Genomic DNA, 15,806 nt, shown 5'->3' with positions numbered 1-15,806 from the left:
CATCCCAGTATTCAGTTCACAATGGAAGTGGAACAAAATAATCAAATACCCTTTCTGGATGTGCTAGTCCAAAAGAACCAAGATGGAACCTTAGGTCACCTGGTCTACCGAAAACCAACACACACGGACCGATATTTACATGCAACCTCTTATCATCATCCCTCGCAAAAGAATGTTGTCATAAGTTCATTGGTTTACAGTGCGTTCACAATTTCAGAACCATCTTCTCTGGATGGAGAACTAGAACACCTCAGTGTAGCCTTAACCAAAAATGGATACAACAGCAAAAACATCTCGCAAATAATAAAAAACCAGAAGAACAGAATTGTCAGTCCTAAAAACACTGACACACTAGATGAAGAGAGAGAAAAGAGAAAGACGGCTGTTCTTCCATATCTCCAGGGCATAACAGAACCTATCAGCAGGATTCTGGGTAAACACAAAATCGAAGTAATCTTCAAACCCCATAGGAAGCTCTCCCATTTACTCCCAAATCCGAAGGATCATGCCTAGAAACATCAGGTATATATAAGATCCCTTGCTCTCGTGGTAAAGTTTATATAGGAGAAACCGGGAGGAAGATCAGTACGCGAATCAAGGAACACCAGCGATGTACCAAGTATGGTCACTTTACTCAATCAGCCCTAGCTGAACACTGGATGGAGACTGGACACTCCGTACAATATGACAAAGCCACCAGATTGGCTCCCTCACAGAGTTATTTTGCCAGAAAACATCGTGAAGGTCTAGAAATTTTAAAACATTCCAACAACCTCAACCGAGACAAAGGTATGCAAGTAAACTCTATTTGGCATACTGCCCCCCGGTTTTTAATTGACCAGCTGATCAATTAAATTACGCTGATTGGCTGGATTCAAGTCTTGTCCCCTACTCCCTAACACCATCTATACAAGGGGGTGGAGGGGGCATATAAGGACAACTTTTATCCAAAGGAGCTTAGTATCAGAGTTCTCAGCCCTGATGATACAAACTGCAACGTTTGCGAAACGTCGGCACATCGCTAATTCAAGACATGGCTCCATTCCGGAAGCTATACCTAGACAATTTAACGTTAATGTTTTATTTATTTGGACAATCTAAGAGAATTATTAATGACCGAGGTACAGCTTTTACTTCGCATAATTTTAAACAATTTTTAGAGGAAAAAGACATAGGTCACTCTATGATCGCAGTAGCCTCCCCTTGGGCTAATGGTTAGGTAGAGCGAGTCAATCGTTTTTTGAAGTCCACTTTAGCTAAAATCGTAGAGAATCCAACTGATTGAAAAAAACGGCTTGGTGAGGTCCAATATGTGATTAACAACACACTAAATAAAGCCATTAATTCTACTCCGAGTAAATTGTTGTTAGGATATGATGCGACGTCTTTCCTTATTACTTAAACGGCCAGTTACTTGTCCGTCACGTCGGGAAATCTCCGTGATTCCTGAATCTCCCCTCGAAATCGCGAACGCGAATTTGGGCGCCAGGTGCGGTAAGGCCGCACCTCCTCACCAATTATGTATCTCCAAAATAAGACGCGAGAATCGCTTATCGATAGATCGGGAACTTCACGGGACCGATAGCTCTCTTTTAGGTTGAGTCGGAGATGGGATGGGTTTTATCGTTGAGGACGGAAGGCCGAGAGAAGACGCAATCGTAATTTCGGCAATAATTTTTATTGTTCCCGGTACACGCACTTCGAGTGCGGTTTTCAATACTTCGCACGCGTCGATACGTTAAACGATATCCCTTACCCCTACTCGGGTTTCTCATATGATTTCCGCGCGACCACTCCGCATGCGATATTCCCGGCACGACAAGTTTACTAATCTAACACGCAACCAAATGGGAGGTCTTACAAAAGTTCGGGCTCTTCCTCGCCTCCACTTCGGGCCTGCAGTCTTGTACGCTGGTGGCAACTCCCGCTACTGCCGCTCCGTGGACGTGCTCCGTAGATGGCTTGGATCGGGTATCGGTCACTCGCCGCCGAGATTTTCCGCAATAGGATTTCGTCCTCGAGAAAACACAATAACGAGAGATCGCGAAACAGTTGGAGTTCCGACAGCTAAGCTCCGGTTTCATCAAATGAGATCGCGACAAACTCTGGATTTCGATTGCTAAGCTTCGGTTTCACCAACTTGGATCGCGGCAAAAAAGTCTCTCCTCTTCGCTCTGTCGTTTTATTCTCTTTCCGTCTAGTCTCCCCCCCCCTCTCTCTCTCTCTCTCTCTCCCTCTCTCTCTTTCTCTCCCTCTCTCTCTCTCTCTATCTCTCTCTCTCTCTGTCCTGCCTTGCCGGGATTTCATTGTTTCCGCGACACCTGTTTGGTTATCGGTCGTCGTCTGCTGTTGAGGGTTTGCTTCACACCTCTCCTTCCCGCGTCTAGCAGCGTTGCTGTAAACAAATATCGCCAGCGGCAGCCGAAATCGGAACGGTAACACGTTCTTATGTGAGGAGAATTAAAGTGCCGTTATCCACGTACCATTTAAACGGTGACTTTCCCTGGGAGTGAGTCCCTTCCTTCTTCTTGTTCCCTCAGTATCCTGTGGCCTCTTCCCTTCGTGGTCGGCGAGGTGAGTTGGGGCACATTTTTTCGGAACGCGTTGATCATTCCACTTGAGGGACCGCATTCGCTTCGCCAATTGATACATCTACGCTCGACCGATAGGACCGCGGAAAGCCATCGGTCCTAGTCGCGAAAAAGAATCCGAGAGCACTATGTAAACCCGCCCGGTATGCGCAAAACCGAACGGACGGAGCCGTATTGCCTTTGTGACGGGCGCCTTCGGGTCGCCGCGTCACAATGAACAGCGAAATGTATCTGACAAATATTTGCGAGCGATAATAAATCAATTGCTGAATACGGAAGAAAATATAGATGTGACAAGAGCAGATGCTCAGGATGCAGCAAAAATTGTTAACCGTAAAATGCAGGAATATAATAAAGATCAGTTCGATCGAAGGCACAAGAAATGTAGTAAATATAAAGTAGGCGATTTAGTGCTGGTTAGAATGCTACATCACAAAATAGGAGTAAATCAAAAGTTAATACCGAAATATAAGGGGCTATATCAAATCAAAGCTATATTGAATAAAGGTCGTTATGTAGTTACTGATGTCTCAGGCTTTAATATTTCACATAAACTGTATAACACGATTTCGTCGGCAGATAAGTTAAAACTCTGGATTCGTATAGGAAATAATGGAAATGTTAATTCTAATGTTGATGAGTTTAACTTACTGAATGCGTCAAATGAGTTATGAACATGTTTTATTTAATTAATGTAATGTGATGTAGGAATGGCGATGATAATGATTTTGTACGTTGTTGTGAAGTTGTGAAATCCTTTTTTTTATTATTGGTATTTGTTTGGCATAATTATTATTGTACAAAAAAAGAAACTTATATGTATACAAATGGTCGACATGATACGCAGGATGACCGAAACTGTAAGCGGCTTCTTTAAAGTTGATGTATCGAAGTTAAACAAATGAGTTATTGCTTGGTAGAGGAAAACGTTTTGGAAAACGAATAGGTATATATATGGAGGAACAAGAAGTCTCACGCAGAGAGAAAAGAGAGTGAGAGAAAAGAGAAGGATGTAACTGAGGAGAAAGAATAAAGGAAAACTCAAAGGTGTCAAGTCGTGAGGCCGTGGTGGACTGTGGTTGGCCGAAAGACGGAGCTAATCAGAGTTTACAGCAATTAGCAATAGCTGCATAGTGTTACCTATATGGAACACCTATCATCCAAGTTTATTTTTTCAATAAATCAAATTTTTTATGTATTCTTTTAGCATGTTTGGTATTGCCAGACTAAAAGATTGCTCGAATTAATAATTTAACTTTTACAATTATATTTTAAATAAATAATTCGTTATTAATAAATATACTATAAAAGTGTCATTTTTAGCGAATAAATTTGTTTGTATAAAATTTTGCTTAATAAGCTATAGTTTAAAATTACTATTTAGAAAGTTTTGAGGTCACTAATTATGAATCAGATATCAAAAATACAAAATTCAAAATGGGGAATCCAATATGACGGTCAAATTTTCAAAATCGACCGGATTAGCTTGAAACTTATTATCTGCAGGTTTTTGTGATCGCTAATTACGAATCTAAAAGTACAACATTCAAAATGGCGGAAAAAATTATTAAAATCGACAGAACTCGCTTGAACTTGTTATTCGGGGGTTTTTATGATCGTTGATTACGAATCCGATGTCACAAATACAAAATTTAAAATGGTAGATACAATGTGGTGAATAAAATTCGTATTTTCGGAAGTTTCGAGTAACGATCATATAATAAATACATACAATAACATAAATAAATATAAAACGAAAAGTAAGCTTCCGTTCTAGGAGGCTGCCGGAAGTGCCGCGCGACAGTTCTATGAAAGTACGCGTTGAGATATTCAACGCCTTTTCGAAGGTTCATTATCAATTATGGTATTACTCTTACTTTCATCAACGTACGAAAGATTATAAATCTCTGTGATAATTTTAAAGGCAGATTTATCATATATTCACCACCTGAAAAAAAATAGTAGGGACTACTATAGTATGTATAATATAGGGACTATTTCAGCAAGAAAGCTTAGAAAAAAAAATATATATGCACAGTTTTTTAAAGACATTGTGACGAAGCGATACGTGGTGGAGCGTAAACGCTCCGTTACACCGGCTCAGTTGATTAGCAATCGGGCCACACTTTACGACGCTGAGCGCCGCTTTAAGCTTGCCATACGGCATCCATGTGATCCCGTCGTAGCAGAGATGCAAGATTTGGTCCGCTTACAGCGTGACGTAGGCCACGCATACAGCAAGCGACTGTGTTTATGGTCTACGTCACGCTGTAACCGGACCAAATCTTGCATTTCTGCGTCGTAGTGCCCTAGGTAGGGCTAGTGAAACAATGGGACTCACGAATATTTAAGCCGCTCGCCCGAGGCACTGAAAATCATTCGTCTGGCTGTCGCTGCGGCCAGACCAGCCAGAGCTGCTAGTTCGCCAAATTTTCTCCGCGACAGGAAGCCTTCTGCGCATATGTGAACGATACGATATCCAATAGCAGACTGCCACGAGAAATAAATAATTTATCAAACATTTCAGACTAACAATCTGATATTTCGTAACTAAAAAAGCGATTGATTTAGATAATTTAGATGATTTAGATAATATATTTTTTTTATATAATTTCTATACAATTTCTTATTTACAATTTTGTCGGATATTCTATCAGACAATTTTAAACAGGATTGTTAAATTTGAGCTGAGTTTTTATTTAACAGCTATCAGAGTTTTTATCTTCAAAAATTTTTAGCCAGAACATTCTTGCTCAAAAGATCAAAATTTCCATTTTGAAACATCTGGTGTCATTTTCTGCACGTTTATGGATTACAGCACTTTTACTCAAAGCAGAATAAATTATTTCTGCAGTGTCAGTAGTGTTGTTTAATTGAGATGTGAGAAGAATGCAATACTAGTACTTTAAATCAGAGCTCGGAATTAGTTGTCCATTTCGGCCGATTCTCGGGAGCTACGCCTTCTATCTTCCCCTTGCCGCGAGCAGGCCACGAAAATGACGGTCGCGGCCAGTCGCGTCTTCAAGCTTGGAGGCTCGACCGTCACTTTTGTGGCCCGCTCACGGCAAGGGGAAGATAGAAGGCGTAGCTCCCGAGAATCGGCTGAAATTGGCAACTAATTCCGAATTCTGCTTTAAATAATGCTTTATAGATACTATTGTTATTATTTTATAAGATTATATCATCTATTTTACAAAAGCACATGGTGTTTTGAAAACGTAGAGATCTATATTTGCAAATCGCTAAAAGGTTAAAAAATACAAATTTAATTTTATAATGAAGTTATAAGACACTTCGCAAATATAAAGGTACTTAACAAATATGATGAAGAGATTAAACATTTGAATAATAATCTTACGAATCATAAGCCTTTAAACAGCTACTATATTAAATTACTTTTAGAGGTAACTTTATTATCTCAATAATATAATAGTAGATAGTAGTAATGCAAATTTTTCGAACTTTGAAATTTTTGCGATATAAACGATTCACTATAGTGAGATGACGACACGAAAAGACTGACATATGAATTAAAAATATAATGTTAAGTTCATGTAATCGCCTTTATGAACGTTAAAAACAAGTTATTGTGAGTTAAAGATTAAGTTAGTCTACTCGGATAGCCCAGAGAATTAAAAAAGAATTAAAAAAGAATTAAAAAAGAATTCAAAAAGAATTCAGTTGTATGTCACCAATTCTGAGTTCATTTTCAGATGCAAAAAGAATTCTTCCAAGTTCAGTTCAGTAGAAATTCTTTTTGCATCTAAAAATGAACTCAGAATTGGTGAGATATGACTGAATTCCTTTTGAATACTCTGTGCTATCTAGGTATCTATCAAACTTTGTACAAAATTACATATTTAATATTTTATGTGATATGAAACATTTCTTGTTAATATCCAATATTCTTTTAGTAAATTTGTACTTAAAAACTTTATTCTTTTTATTTCAGAAAATTAATCGTATATGATGAATGGAGCTCCCTTACTATACATGTTGCATTAGATAATACTTTAATAATCAATGATATTTGTAAGTATACAATTAAACTATATTTATTACATATTATATACATGATACATATATATATATATATATATAAAGTGTAGTAAAAAGAAATCCATTATTTTTCCAATAGATGGCTTTAGTAATCTCGCGTTGTATAAGTGCAATCGGTTTACGCTAGATGGCGTTAGAAAGATAAGATTTCGTACTAAAAAAACTTTTCAGACAGTTTTGTGATTGTTTGACTCAGTATTGTTTGAGCGCGCGTCAAAGATGGACACCAGTAAAGAAAAAATACACCATATTTTACAGTTTTTGTTCGATAAAAGCGAAAACGCAAGCCAGGCAGCTGAAAATGTGAATAGTGTTTATGGTCCTGATACTGTAACAGCCAATCACGCGTAATTTTGGTTTCGTCGATTCCGTTCCGGTAATTTTGATGTCAAAGATGCACCACGCTCTGGAAGGCCAATTGTCGAAAATGTCGATAAAATAATGGAAATCGTCGAGTCCGACGGTCATGTAAGCACTGTTTCGATTGCCCAGGAGCTAAACATTGCACAAAAAACCGTTTGGAACCACTTGAATAAGGCTGGATACAAAAAGAAGCTCGATGTATGGGTGCTACATGAGTTAACGCAAAAAAACCTCATGGACCGAATTTCCATCTGCGAATCGCTGCTGAATTGCAACAAAATCGACCCATTTTTGCAGCAGATGGTGACTGATGGTGAAAAGTGGGTCACTTACGACAACGTCAAGCGAAAACGGTCGTGGTCGAAACGCGGTGAGCCGGCGCAAACGGTGGCCAAGCCAGGACGGTCAGGAAGGCTTTGCTGTGTATTTTGGTGGGATTGGCAGGGAATCATCCACTATGAGCTGCTCCCCTACGGCCAAACTCTTAATTGGGACCTGTACTGTCAACAATTGGACCGTTTGAAGGAATCAATCGCCCAGAAGCGGCCAGCTTTGGCCAATAGGAGAGGAATTGTGTTCCATCAGGACAACGCCAGGCCACACACATCGATAGTGACTCGCCAGAAGCTCCGGGAGCTTGGTTGGGAGGTTCTTATGCATCCACCTTATAGTCCGGACCTGGCACCAAGTGATTACCACCTGTTCCTGTCTATGGCGAATGATTTTGCTGGTGAAAAATTCGCCTCAAGAGAAGCTTATGAAAATCGACTGTCCCAGTTTTTTGCCAATAGGGACAAGGGTTTTTATGAGAGAGGCATAATGGAATTACCTTTAAAATGGCAACAAGTTATCGAATAAAACGGTGCATATTTGACCTAAATCGGATCATTCTAACTATGCTAAATAAAACCTTCAATTTCAAAAATAATGGATTTCTTTTTACTACACTTTATATGTACATATAGGGTGGGTATAAAGTTACTTCTCTATTTTAAAATTCCGTTAAAACTATAAAATTGCTCGTCCGATTCCAAAAAGATTTATCATGGATATTCAGGGCACTAGTAAGTTTTGTTGGAAATTAAAAGTAGAATTTTTTAGAACTTTCAAAGAACAACATTTTATAGCTATAATTATAATTTCTTATTTAGGTTTTATAAAAATTTTTGTTTTTCTTTAATTTTTTGAGAAAATAAAAAATTAACAAATATTTTACGATATAAAGGTAATTTCAATGTAATTGTTCAATATGCTGTCCATTATTCTCTTCGATTTTCTGTAGGCGTGGAATCAAATTGTAAACGGTGTTTTCGAGCATTTCAGGTGTTATTCCGCGAACAGCGAAATCTAATCGAATCGAATCCTTTAATTGGTCTAATATCTTAGGTTGACAAAGAAAAACTTTCGATTCTAAATAACCCCAAAACCAATAATTATATGGTGTTAGATCAGGTGAACGTGGTGCCCATTCCATTGGAAAAAATCGAGAAATTATTTTGTCATTTCCAAATGTCTCACGAAGTAAATTTCGAAGTGAGGTGATCGTGTAGGGAGTTGCTCCATCTTGCATGAATGTAACTTCATGAAGAATATTTTGGACTTGAAGTTGTGAGATAACAAAATCTTGGGTCATCTGAAGGTAACGTGTATCATTTACAGTAACCATGACAAAGGATCCATCTGTTGCCAATTCTTCAAAAAAATATGGTTCAAGAATGAATTTTGCTGTGAATCCACATCATACCGTCACTTTTTTTTTTATCATGAAGTGGTTTTTTAATGAAAGCATATGGATTTTCTTGAGACCAAATTATGCAATTTTGTTAATTAACACCACCTGACATTTCACTCTGTCAGGTGATAGTATTAATTAAAAAACTTGCATAATTTGGTCTCAAGAAAATCCAAATGTTTTCATTGAAAAACCACTTCATGATAAATTCGTGACGATATAATGTGGATTCACAGCAAAATTCATTATTGAACCATATTTTTTTGAAAAATTGGCAGCAGATGAATCCCTTATCACGGTTACTGTAAATAGTACACGTTACCTTCAGATCTATAATCCAAGATTTTGTTATCCCACAACTTCAAGCCCGAAATATTCTTCATGAAGTTACATTCATGCAAGATGGAGCAACTCCGTACACGACTCCTTTCGAAAGAGTGACCTCAAAAATAGCCTGTATTTTCGCTCTCGATTCCGGACTTTATTTTGGTGACAAATGATAATAAACCATAAGACACTGATCCTCTGAAACTTTCAAATTGAGCCTATTTTTTGTTGCCAAGTTATGAAGCCTCAAAGTTGTCATTTTATATCGTGTTTCTTAAAACGGATCTTTGCATGTGAATAGCTTTTAGGCAAAACATTTTGGAGATAAATATTTCAGACAAAAGTTCTAGGTTGTCAAACACAGAATGATGACCTTCACTGTGACCTTGAAGACATTCCTAAAGGTCATTTGGAAATCAACTTTCAGATTTTTAATGTAAACTCTGCTTACGATCCGGCGTACTTGATTAACGTGAGTCGCCTCGCCTCTCACAAATCGGAGTGCTTGATTATTGTGAATCCCCTCGCCTCTCACAAATTGGGGTACTTGATTTTTGTGAGTCCCCTCGCCTCTCATGTCTCGGGGTGCTTGATTAGCGTGAATCCCCTCGCCTCTCACGTTACACGAAACATATGTAAATATATTTATTTTAATATATCGTTTTAATCTTGTTTTTTTTTGGAATGGTTATTGACTTTGCATATGTTTGGATTGGGTATTTCTACCCCATTGTATTGACCGTATCCAAAATACCATACAATCGTCATTATATGACTGCAATACTCAACAGTTCGAGATCCACTTTCACAAGTATAATAGTACTAGATTGCTTCTTTTGCGGCTTTAGACTTGTCGACTAGCACAAAAATGTGGTGATTTTTCCCGCTATGATATCGGGATTTCATGTATGCTCTTACTAGGAGCGGATCTGTGATAGAGATCCCATGATTGGCATAGTCTAAATTGGAAGTCTGATGTCTTGAACTTGGTTCAAACTTCTGCACAAGAAAGATTCGCTCTTTTTGGTGCTACGCATAGTAAGAAATTGCATTTTTCAGTTGATATGGTCCAAGGCTGATATAATACAAGTCATTAATAGTTAGTTGTGGAAACTGAAGGAGACGATTATTTTCTTAATTATTAATTGCTGTATAGTTAAGCTCATTAAAAGGAACTTTGACTTTAGAAAGATTGTACTGCTCAACTATATGTTTTAAACGATTTGGGATATTTAACTTAGATTTCATCAAAAGTCCGATGTTTTCATGCGTTTTATCACTTAGCATTGGTTCATGGAATAAGTTCAGCAGTGCAAAAACAATTAGCAGAGACTGATAATCATGTAGTAATGTGGCGTTATGGGCTAGCAGAGCAAACATTTTGAATTTTTTCTTCAATCTACCAAAGACTTGCTCAATAATCCATCGGATTTTTGTGACAAATCTTGCCATATTTGCCTCATATGTATCACGTTGACCTGTGCTAGGAATATGTACAAACAGCTTCCTTTTTTTAGATCTTCAACAATATCTCGAAATATATTATTCACAAAAAGAACATCATTTTCCTGAAGAACAATAATTCTGACAATATATTTTGGTATTTATCAAAACAGTCATTAAGTATCGTAGCATCATTATGAGTTGCGTCAAAGGTCCTAAAACAAATAGAATATAGCCGTCAGGAGCACACTCAACCATAGACTTTATAAGCGGCATTTTTTTTGTTCGCTCCATAGTTGTTTTTGGCCAGCAAAATTCTTCGACTTTTGTACCAATCGATACGTAGCATCAAAAATGCAGGCACCATTTTTATTAGAAATATCAAACAGTGTTTTTGCCATAGGAGTATTATGATTTAAAAACACTACTCGATCGTTTTTATTAATGAATTTCGGTACTAAATTATGAAGCAAATCTTTTCTAGATATTGTCCTTTATCCATTAGTTATTGTTTGTTCATTACATCAAAATAAAAAAGCCAATTGTTTATTCGAGAGAGAAGTACATAATTTACACAGTAAAAGAGCTACATGTGTAAGTTTACAAGTTAAAGTAGTAAAGTTGTACATTTTTTCAAATTGGCTTTTATCGAACGCGAACCAGTCTTTGAAAGTATTGTCATTAATAGAATTGATATTATGTATATCGAAAAGATACTTTACATTCATTTCAGAGTCATGGTAATAATGAAACATAAGTTCACTAATAGTTTTTTGATCTTCAAGTGCTACTTCCCGTATTATTTGTTTCACAAGAGGCCAATAATTATCAATAGCCACATGTTCAGAACACATGCGAGCATTAGAAAAACTTATAGTTCAAATTATAGTTAAGTAGTAATCGTCGTATTATCTGGAATTGCAATTAAGTTCTCTACATTTTTACAACCAAATGTACAATGTGTGTGAGTTTGAGCCTCTTCTGTAAATTGTTAAATCAGGAGTATTATTTACTGAACACGCAAGGTTATTACGTGTCACATCGTAGCAAAACCTGCAGATTTTACTAGCTACTGAGATATTATTGATTTCATTCAGTTTTCTTTGTCTCGCATTATATTTTTGTCTCAGATTGTTTATAGTAGTTAAAGAAATACTATCAGCAGAATAAAACTTATAATTTTTTGGTCTTTTCTGTTCTTGACAGCCAAGACAAATGGTGGAAGGCATTTTTTAAATGTTGTATCAAGAAATTCTTTGGTAGTATACAAATAAGTTTAATAACAAGTGGCTTTTAAAATAGTGATAGCTTATAAGAGTAAATACAGAAGAGATGTTGCTTGAAATTGTAATGAAATATTAATACTATATAGAAATACTATACCTGTAAATAAACAAATGTAGACAGAAAAACAGCTAACTTGAGTATAATCTTCAGATAAATTATTAATTCATTTAATGAGAAAGAGTATACTTGTTTCTAAAATATATCTAAATAAGTTTGATTAGGTATAATTGTCCAGTTAACCAGAGAAAATCATCAACAATTGTACGGTAGCCTTGGTAAGTGCTGGTTAGGAAAAGCTGTTTCAAATAGTATTCTGAAAGATGTACTAGGATTTTTGAACCAAAAACAGCGATGATAGAATTATTGAGTATAGAGAAGAGTAAAAGAGCAATTATAAACCTTTATAAACGTTATAAAGAGTTAGTTACAAACGAAATTGCACGCTCTAAGCACTTCGACTCATACAGACACTACAGGAAGATGTATCTATTTGTATTTGTAATAAATAATAGACACAGCGTGGTCATATTATTTACTTGCAAATAACTTTTAAGAAAAGTATTTCGGATAAAAATGTTTCAAATAAAAATTGTAGGGTTTGTAAGGTAAACAAGGCCATGTAAGGGTAAATAGGAGAGGGCCTTTATTAAGATCTTGAAAACATTTCTGAAGTTCATTTCAAGATCAACTTCAGCTTTTCCAGTGAAAACTCTTTCTTATTGTAGAAATAAACAACAAGGAAGGTAACAAAAACAACTTTGATCCCAAAGCCACCTCTATTATTCAACCCCCGGTCCAAAAAAGTACTTTCCAATAATCATTTTACTCCCAAGCGTTACTTTAAATAAAAGTTCTCATTTAAAAATCAAAAGTTGACCTCCAAATGATCTTCAGGAATGTCTTCAAGATCATAGTGAAGGTCATTATTTTGTGTGCCCTTTCACATCCTATAACTTTTGTCTGAAACATTTTTCTCGAAAATGCTTTGCCTAAAAGCTATTCGCATGTCGTTAGGGAATTCAGGGCTTCGGGTAAAACCGCGTCCCCGTTTGAACAAAAATGCCAGTTTGTTGAAAACCAAAATTGCAAAATTTATTCACACACCTTGTCCCATCACGGAACGACGATGTACTACTACTGTTCTAATTTAACCTAACATCGATCGCGCATTGATTACGCCGTCTAGTGTCCTAGCCACGCGACTCTACCATACTTCTATAAGTGCCACTAGCGCCGCGGCGAGGCGCTTCCCACTTTCGGCGAAACATGCAAAGATCTGTTTTGAGAAACACGGTATAAAATGACAACTTTGACGTTTTATAACTTGGCAACAAAGAGTGGGCTTAATTTGAAAGATTCAGAGGATTAGTGTCTCATGGTTTATTATCATTTATCACCAAAATAAAGTCCGGAATCGAGGGCGAGAATACAGGCTATTTTTGGCCAGTTTTTAGGATCACTCTTTATTCCGTGACACATATGGAAATGACAAAATAATTTCTCGATTTTTTTCAATGAAATAGGAATAGGCACCACGTTCACCTAACCTAACATTATGTGATTATTGGTTTTGGGGTTATTTAAAATCGAAAGTTTTCTTTGTCAACCTAAGACAAGTCAACTTTAGACCAATTAAAGGATTCGATTACAGAAGCTGTTCGCGGAATAACACCTGAAATGCTCGAAAACGCCGTTTACAATTTGATTCCACGCCTGCAGGAAATCGAAGAGAATAATGGACAACACATTGAACAATTACATTGAAATTACTTTTATATTATAAAATATTTTATATTGTAAAATATTTATTTGTTAATCTTTTCCTCAAAGAAATTAAAGAAAAATAAAAATTTTTATAAAAGCCAAATAAGAAATTATAATTATAGCTAAAAAATGTTGTTTTTTGAAAGTTCTCAAAATTCTATTTTTAATTTTCAACAAAACTTATTAGTGCCCTGAATATCTATGATAAATCTTATTGAAATCGGAGCAATTTTATACTTATGGAATTTTAAAGTAGGGAAATAACTTTATAACCACCCTGTACAGAGTGTCCCATTTTAAATGATCCACTGGAATATCTCTTCAGGAACTTTTTTTGAGAAAAATGTTTTAGATAGAAAATGTTGGAGGTGGCTATTGGTAACCTTGACTTTGATCTTGGCGGTCATTGTCAAAATTATTTCAAGGTCATGTTTATTTTTTTTAAATAGAAATCCCTATTTTTTATTACATATTTTTATAATTTATCTTGAGTGCTTTCCACAACACTATAATAACGTATTTCTTCATTAAGCACATTTTGAGTAATGAAACTTGAATGTTACAATACCGCCGACATTAGCATCACCAAAGATGTACCGTGTGAAGGTTGCGCGGCCGGATTTATATCTTTTGTGTGTATGTGTGTGCGTGCGTGGGTGGGTGGATAGGTAGGTATGGTGCGGGTGTGGGTGTGGATGTAAGTGTGTATAGGTGTGAGTATATGTGGGTGTGTGTGTATATGCGTGTGTATGCATAGATGGATGCATGCATGGGTGATTGGTTGGATGTTTACAATGATAAATTAAAGGACAAATAACTGAGTACCGTGATATTACAACACACGCACGCGCACACACACTTATACGCAAACGCACATACACAAGTAAACGCACACACGCTCACGCACGCACGTACACGCACACACGCATACATACGCACACGCACTTGCATATGCACACGAACGCATGCGCACACACACATACGCACAGACACATTACACAACCGTGTAATGCGCCACTTAATCAATATGACTTCGAATAGCGTTGCTAAGGTCCCGTAAAGATTATCTTTATTTTCTTAAATGGGAATCATTTTTTATTGCGTATTCTAGTAGTACACTTTGAAGGGTTTTGAGAACATTCTAATTAAGTATTTTTTTGTAATGTGTTTTTTGAGTTACTTGAAAGTTACAGTACTGCCGCTATTTGCATTACCCAAAGTGGAGGTTGTACAGTCGGATTTACACCTCTGTGTGTATGTGTATACGTGTGTACGTATGTGTATGCGTGTGCGTGCGCGCGTATATGTGTGTATGCATATGTATGTATGTCATAACTGAAATAAAGCTCCTGTGGTTTGTCACTTAGTATTTATCGAATCCAAATTCTTTCTGCTATGTCGTGTGTTTTACTTGAGAAAATGCATATTATTCGTGAACGGCTTGACAATGACTCAAACATGCATAACAATTATTTAATTTATTTCGTATTTATTCTAGTGTGACAAGATTTGCTTCGTGTAATCTGATTTTTAAATTTTTTTGGATTATGAAGTTTTATAACATAAACTTTAGTTCCGAAGTATCCCTCAAAAAAGTAATCCAAAGATCATAAATCTGGTGATCGAGATGGCCACGGGTATAGCATTATTGCCTGTCCATTTACCTGAAAAAGTGCGATTTAAAAATTTTTTTAATAATAAAGCATAATGTGGCGATGCGCCATCTTGTTGGAACCAAATCTTCAGAAAATAAATGTTCAATTGCAAGCATTATTTGATTTGGTAATAAATTTAAATATTTATCATCATTTAAATTTCCGTCAATAAAAAAATAAACCTATAATATCACGTTATTTCTCTGCCCAAATTAATTCTTGCGGGATATTGTGTATTAACCCCTTGAGTGTATATATATGCTCTTCAAACGTTATCTAGGGAGAGGAGAATGTCGTGAACGTGGAGCATCAGGTAGCTCAGTGGTTTAGAGCAGTCGCCCGACAAGTGAAAGACCCAGGTTCGAGTCCTAGCCTAGTAAACCGCGCTCTCGATATTTTTCTCTCTCCGGAACGAAGAGATAAGCAGAACTTGAACGCACGGCGTCAACTTGCCGCCACCTAGTACGCCCTCCTCCTTCTATGGTATCTTATATATACACACACACACACACACACACACACACACACACACACACACACACACACACACACGTCTACATATATATATATATATATATATATATA

At 36.6% G+C, this 15,806-nt stretch overlaps 1 protein-coding gene across 1 annotated transcript in view; it reads left to right on the top strand.

The window, feature by feature from the left end:
* The window catches only part of LOC116840851 (cysteine protease ATG4B), a 439,371-nt gene that overhangs the window by 133,349 nt on the left and 290,216 nt on the right, over positions 1-15,806 (top strand). Inside the window, exon 5 of the mRNA XM_032808122.1 lies at positions 6,544-6,623. Within this exon, the coding sequence (XP_032664013.1) occupies positions 6,544-6,623 (80 nt within the window). The remainder of the gene's footprint in view (positions 1-6,543; positions 6,624-15,806) is intronic.

The sequence above is a fragment of the Odontomachus brunneus genome, unplaced genomic scaffold, assembly GCF_010583005.1.
Source record: "Odontomachus brunneus isolate Ranch 3 - 2012 unplaced genomic scaffold, Obru_v1 Obru_scaffold_012, whole genome shotgun sequence".
In the NCBI taxonomy this organism is placed as follows: Eukaryota; Metazoa; Arthropoda; class Insecta; order Hymenoptera; family Formicidae; genus Odontomachus; species Odontomachus brunneus.
Note: the sequence above shows the minus strand (reverse complement) of the source record. Positions and strands in the feature narration are given on the sequence as shown.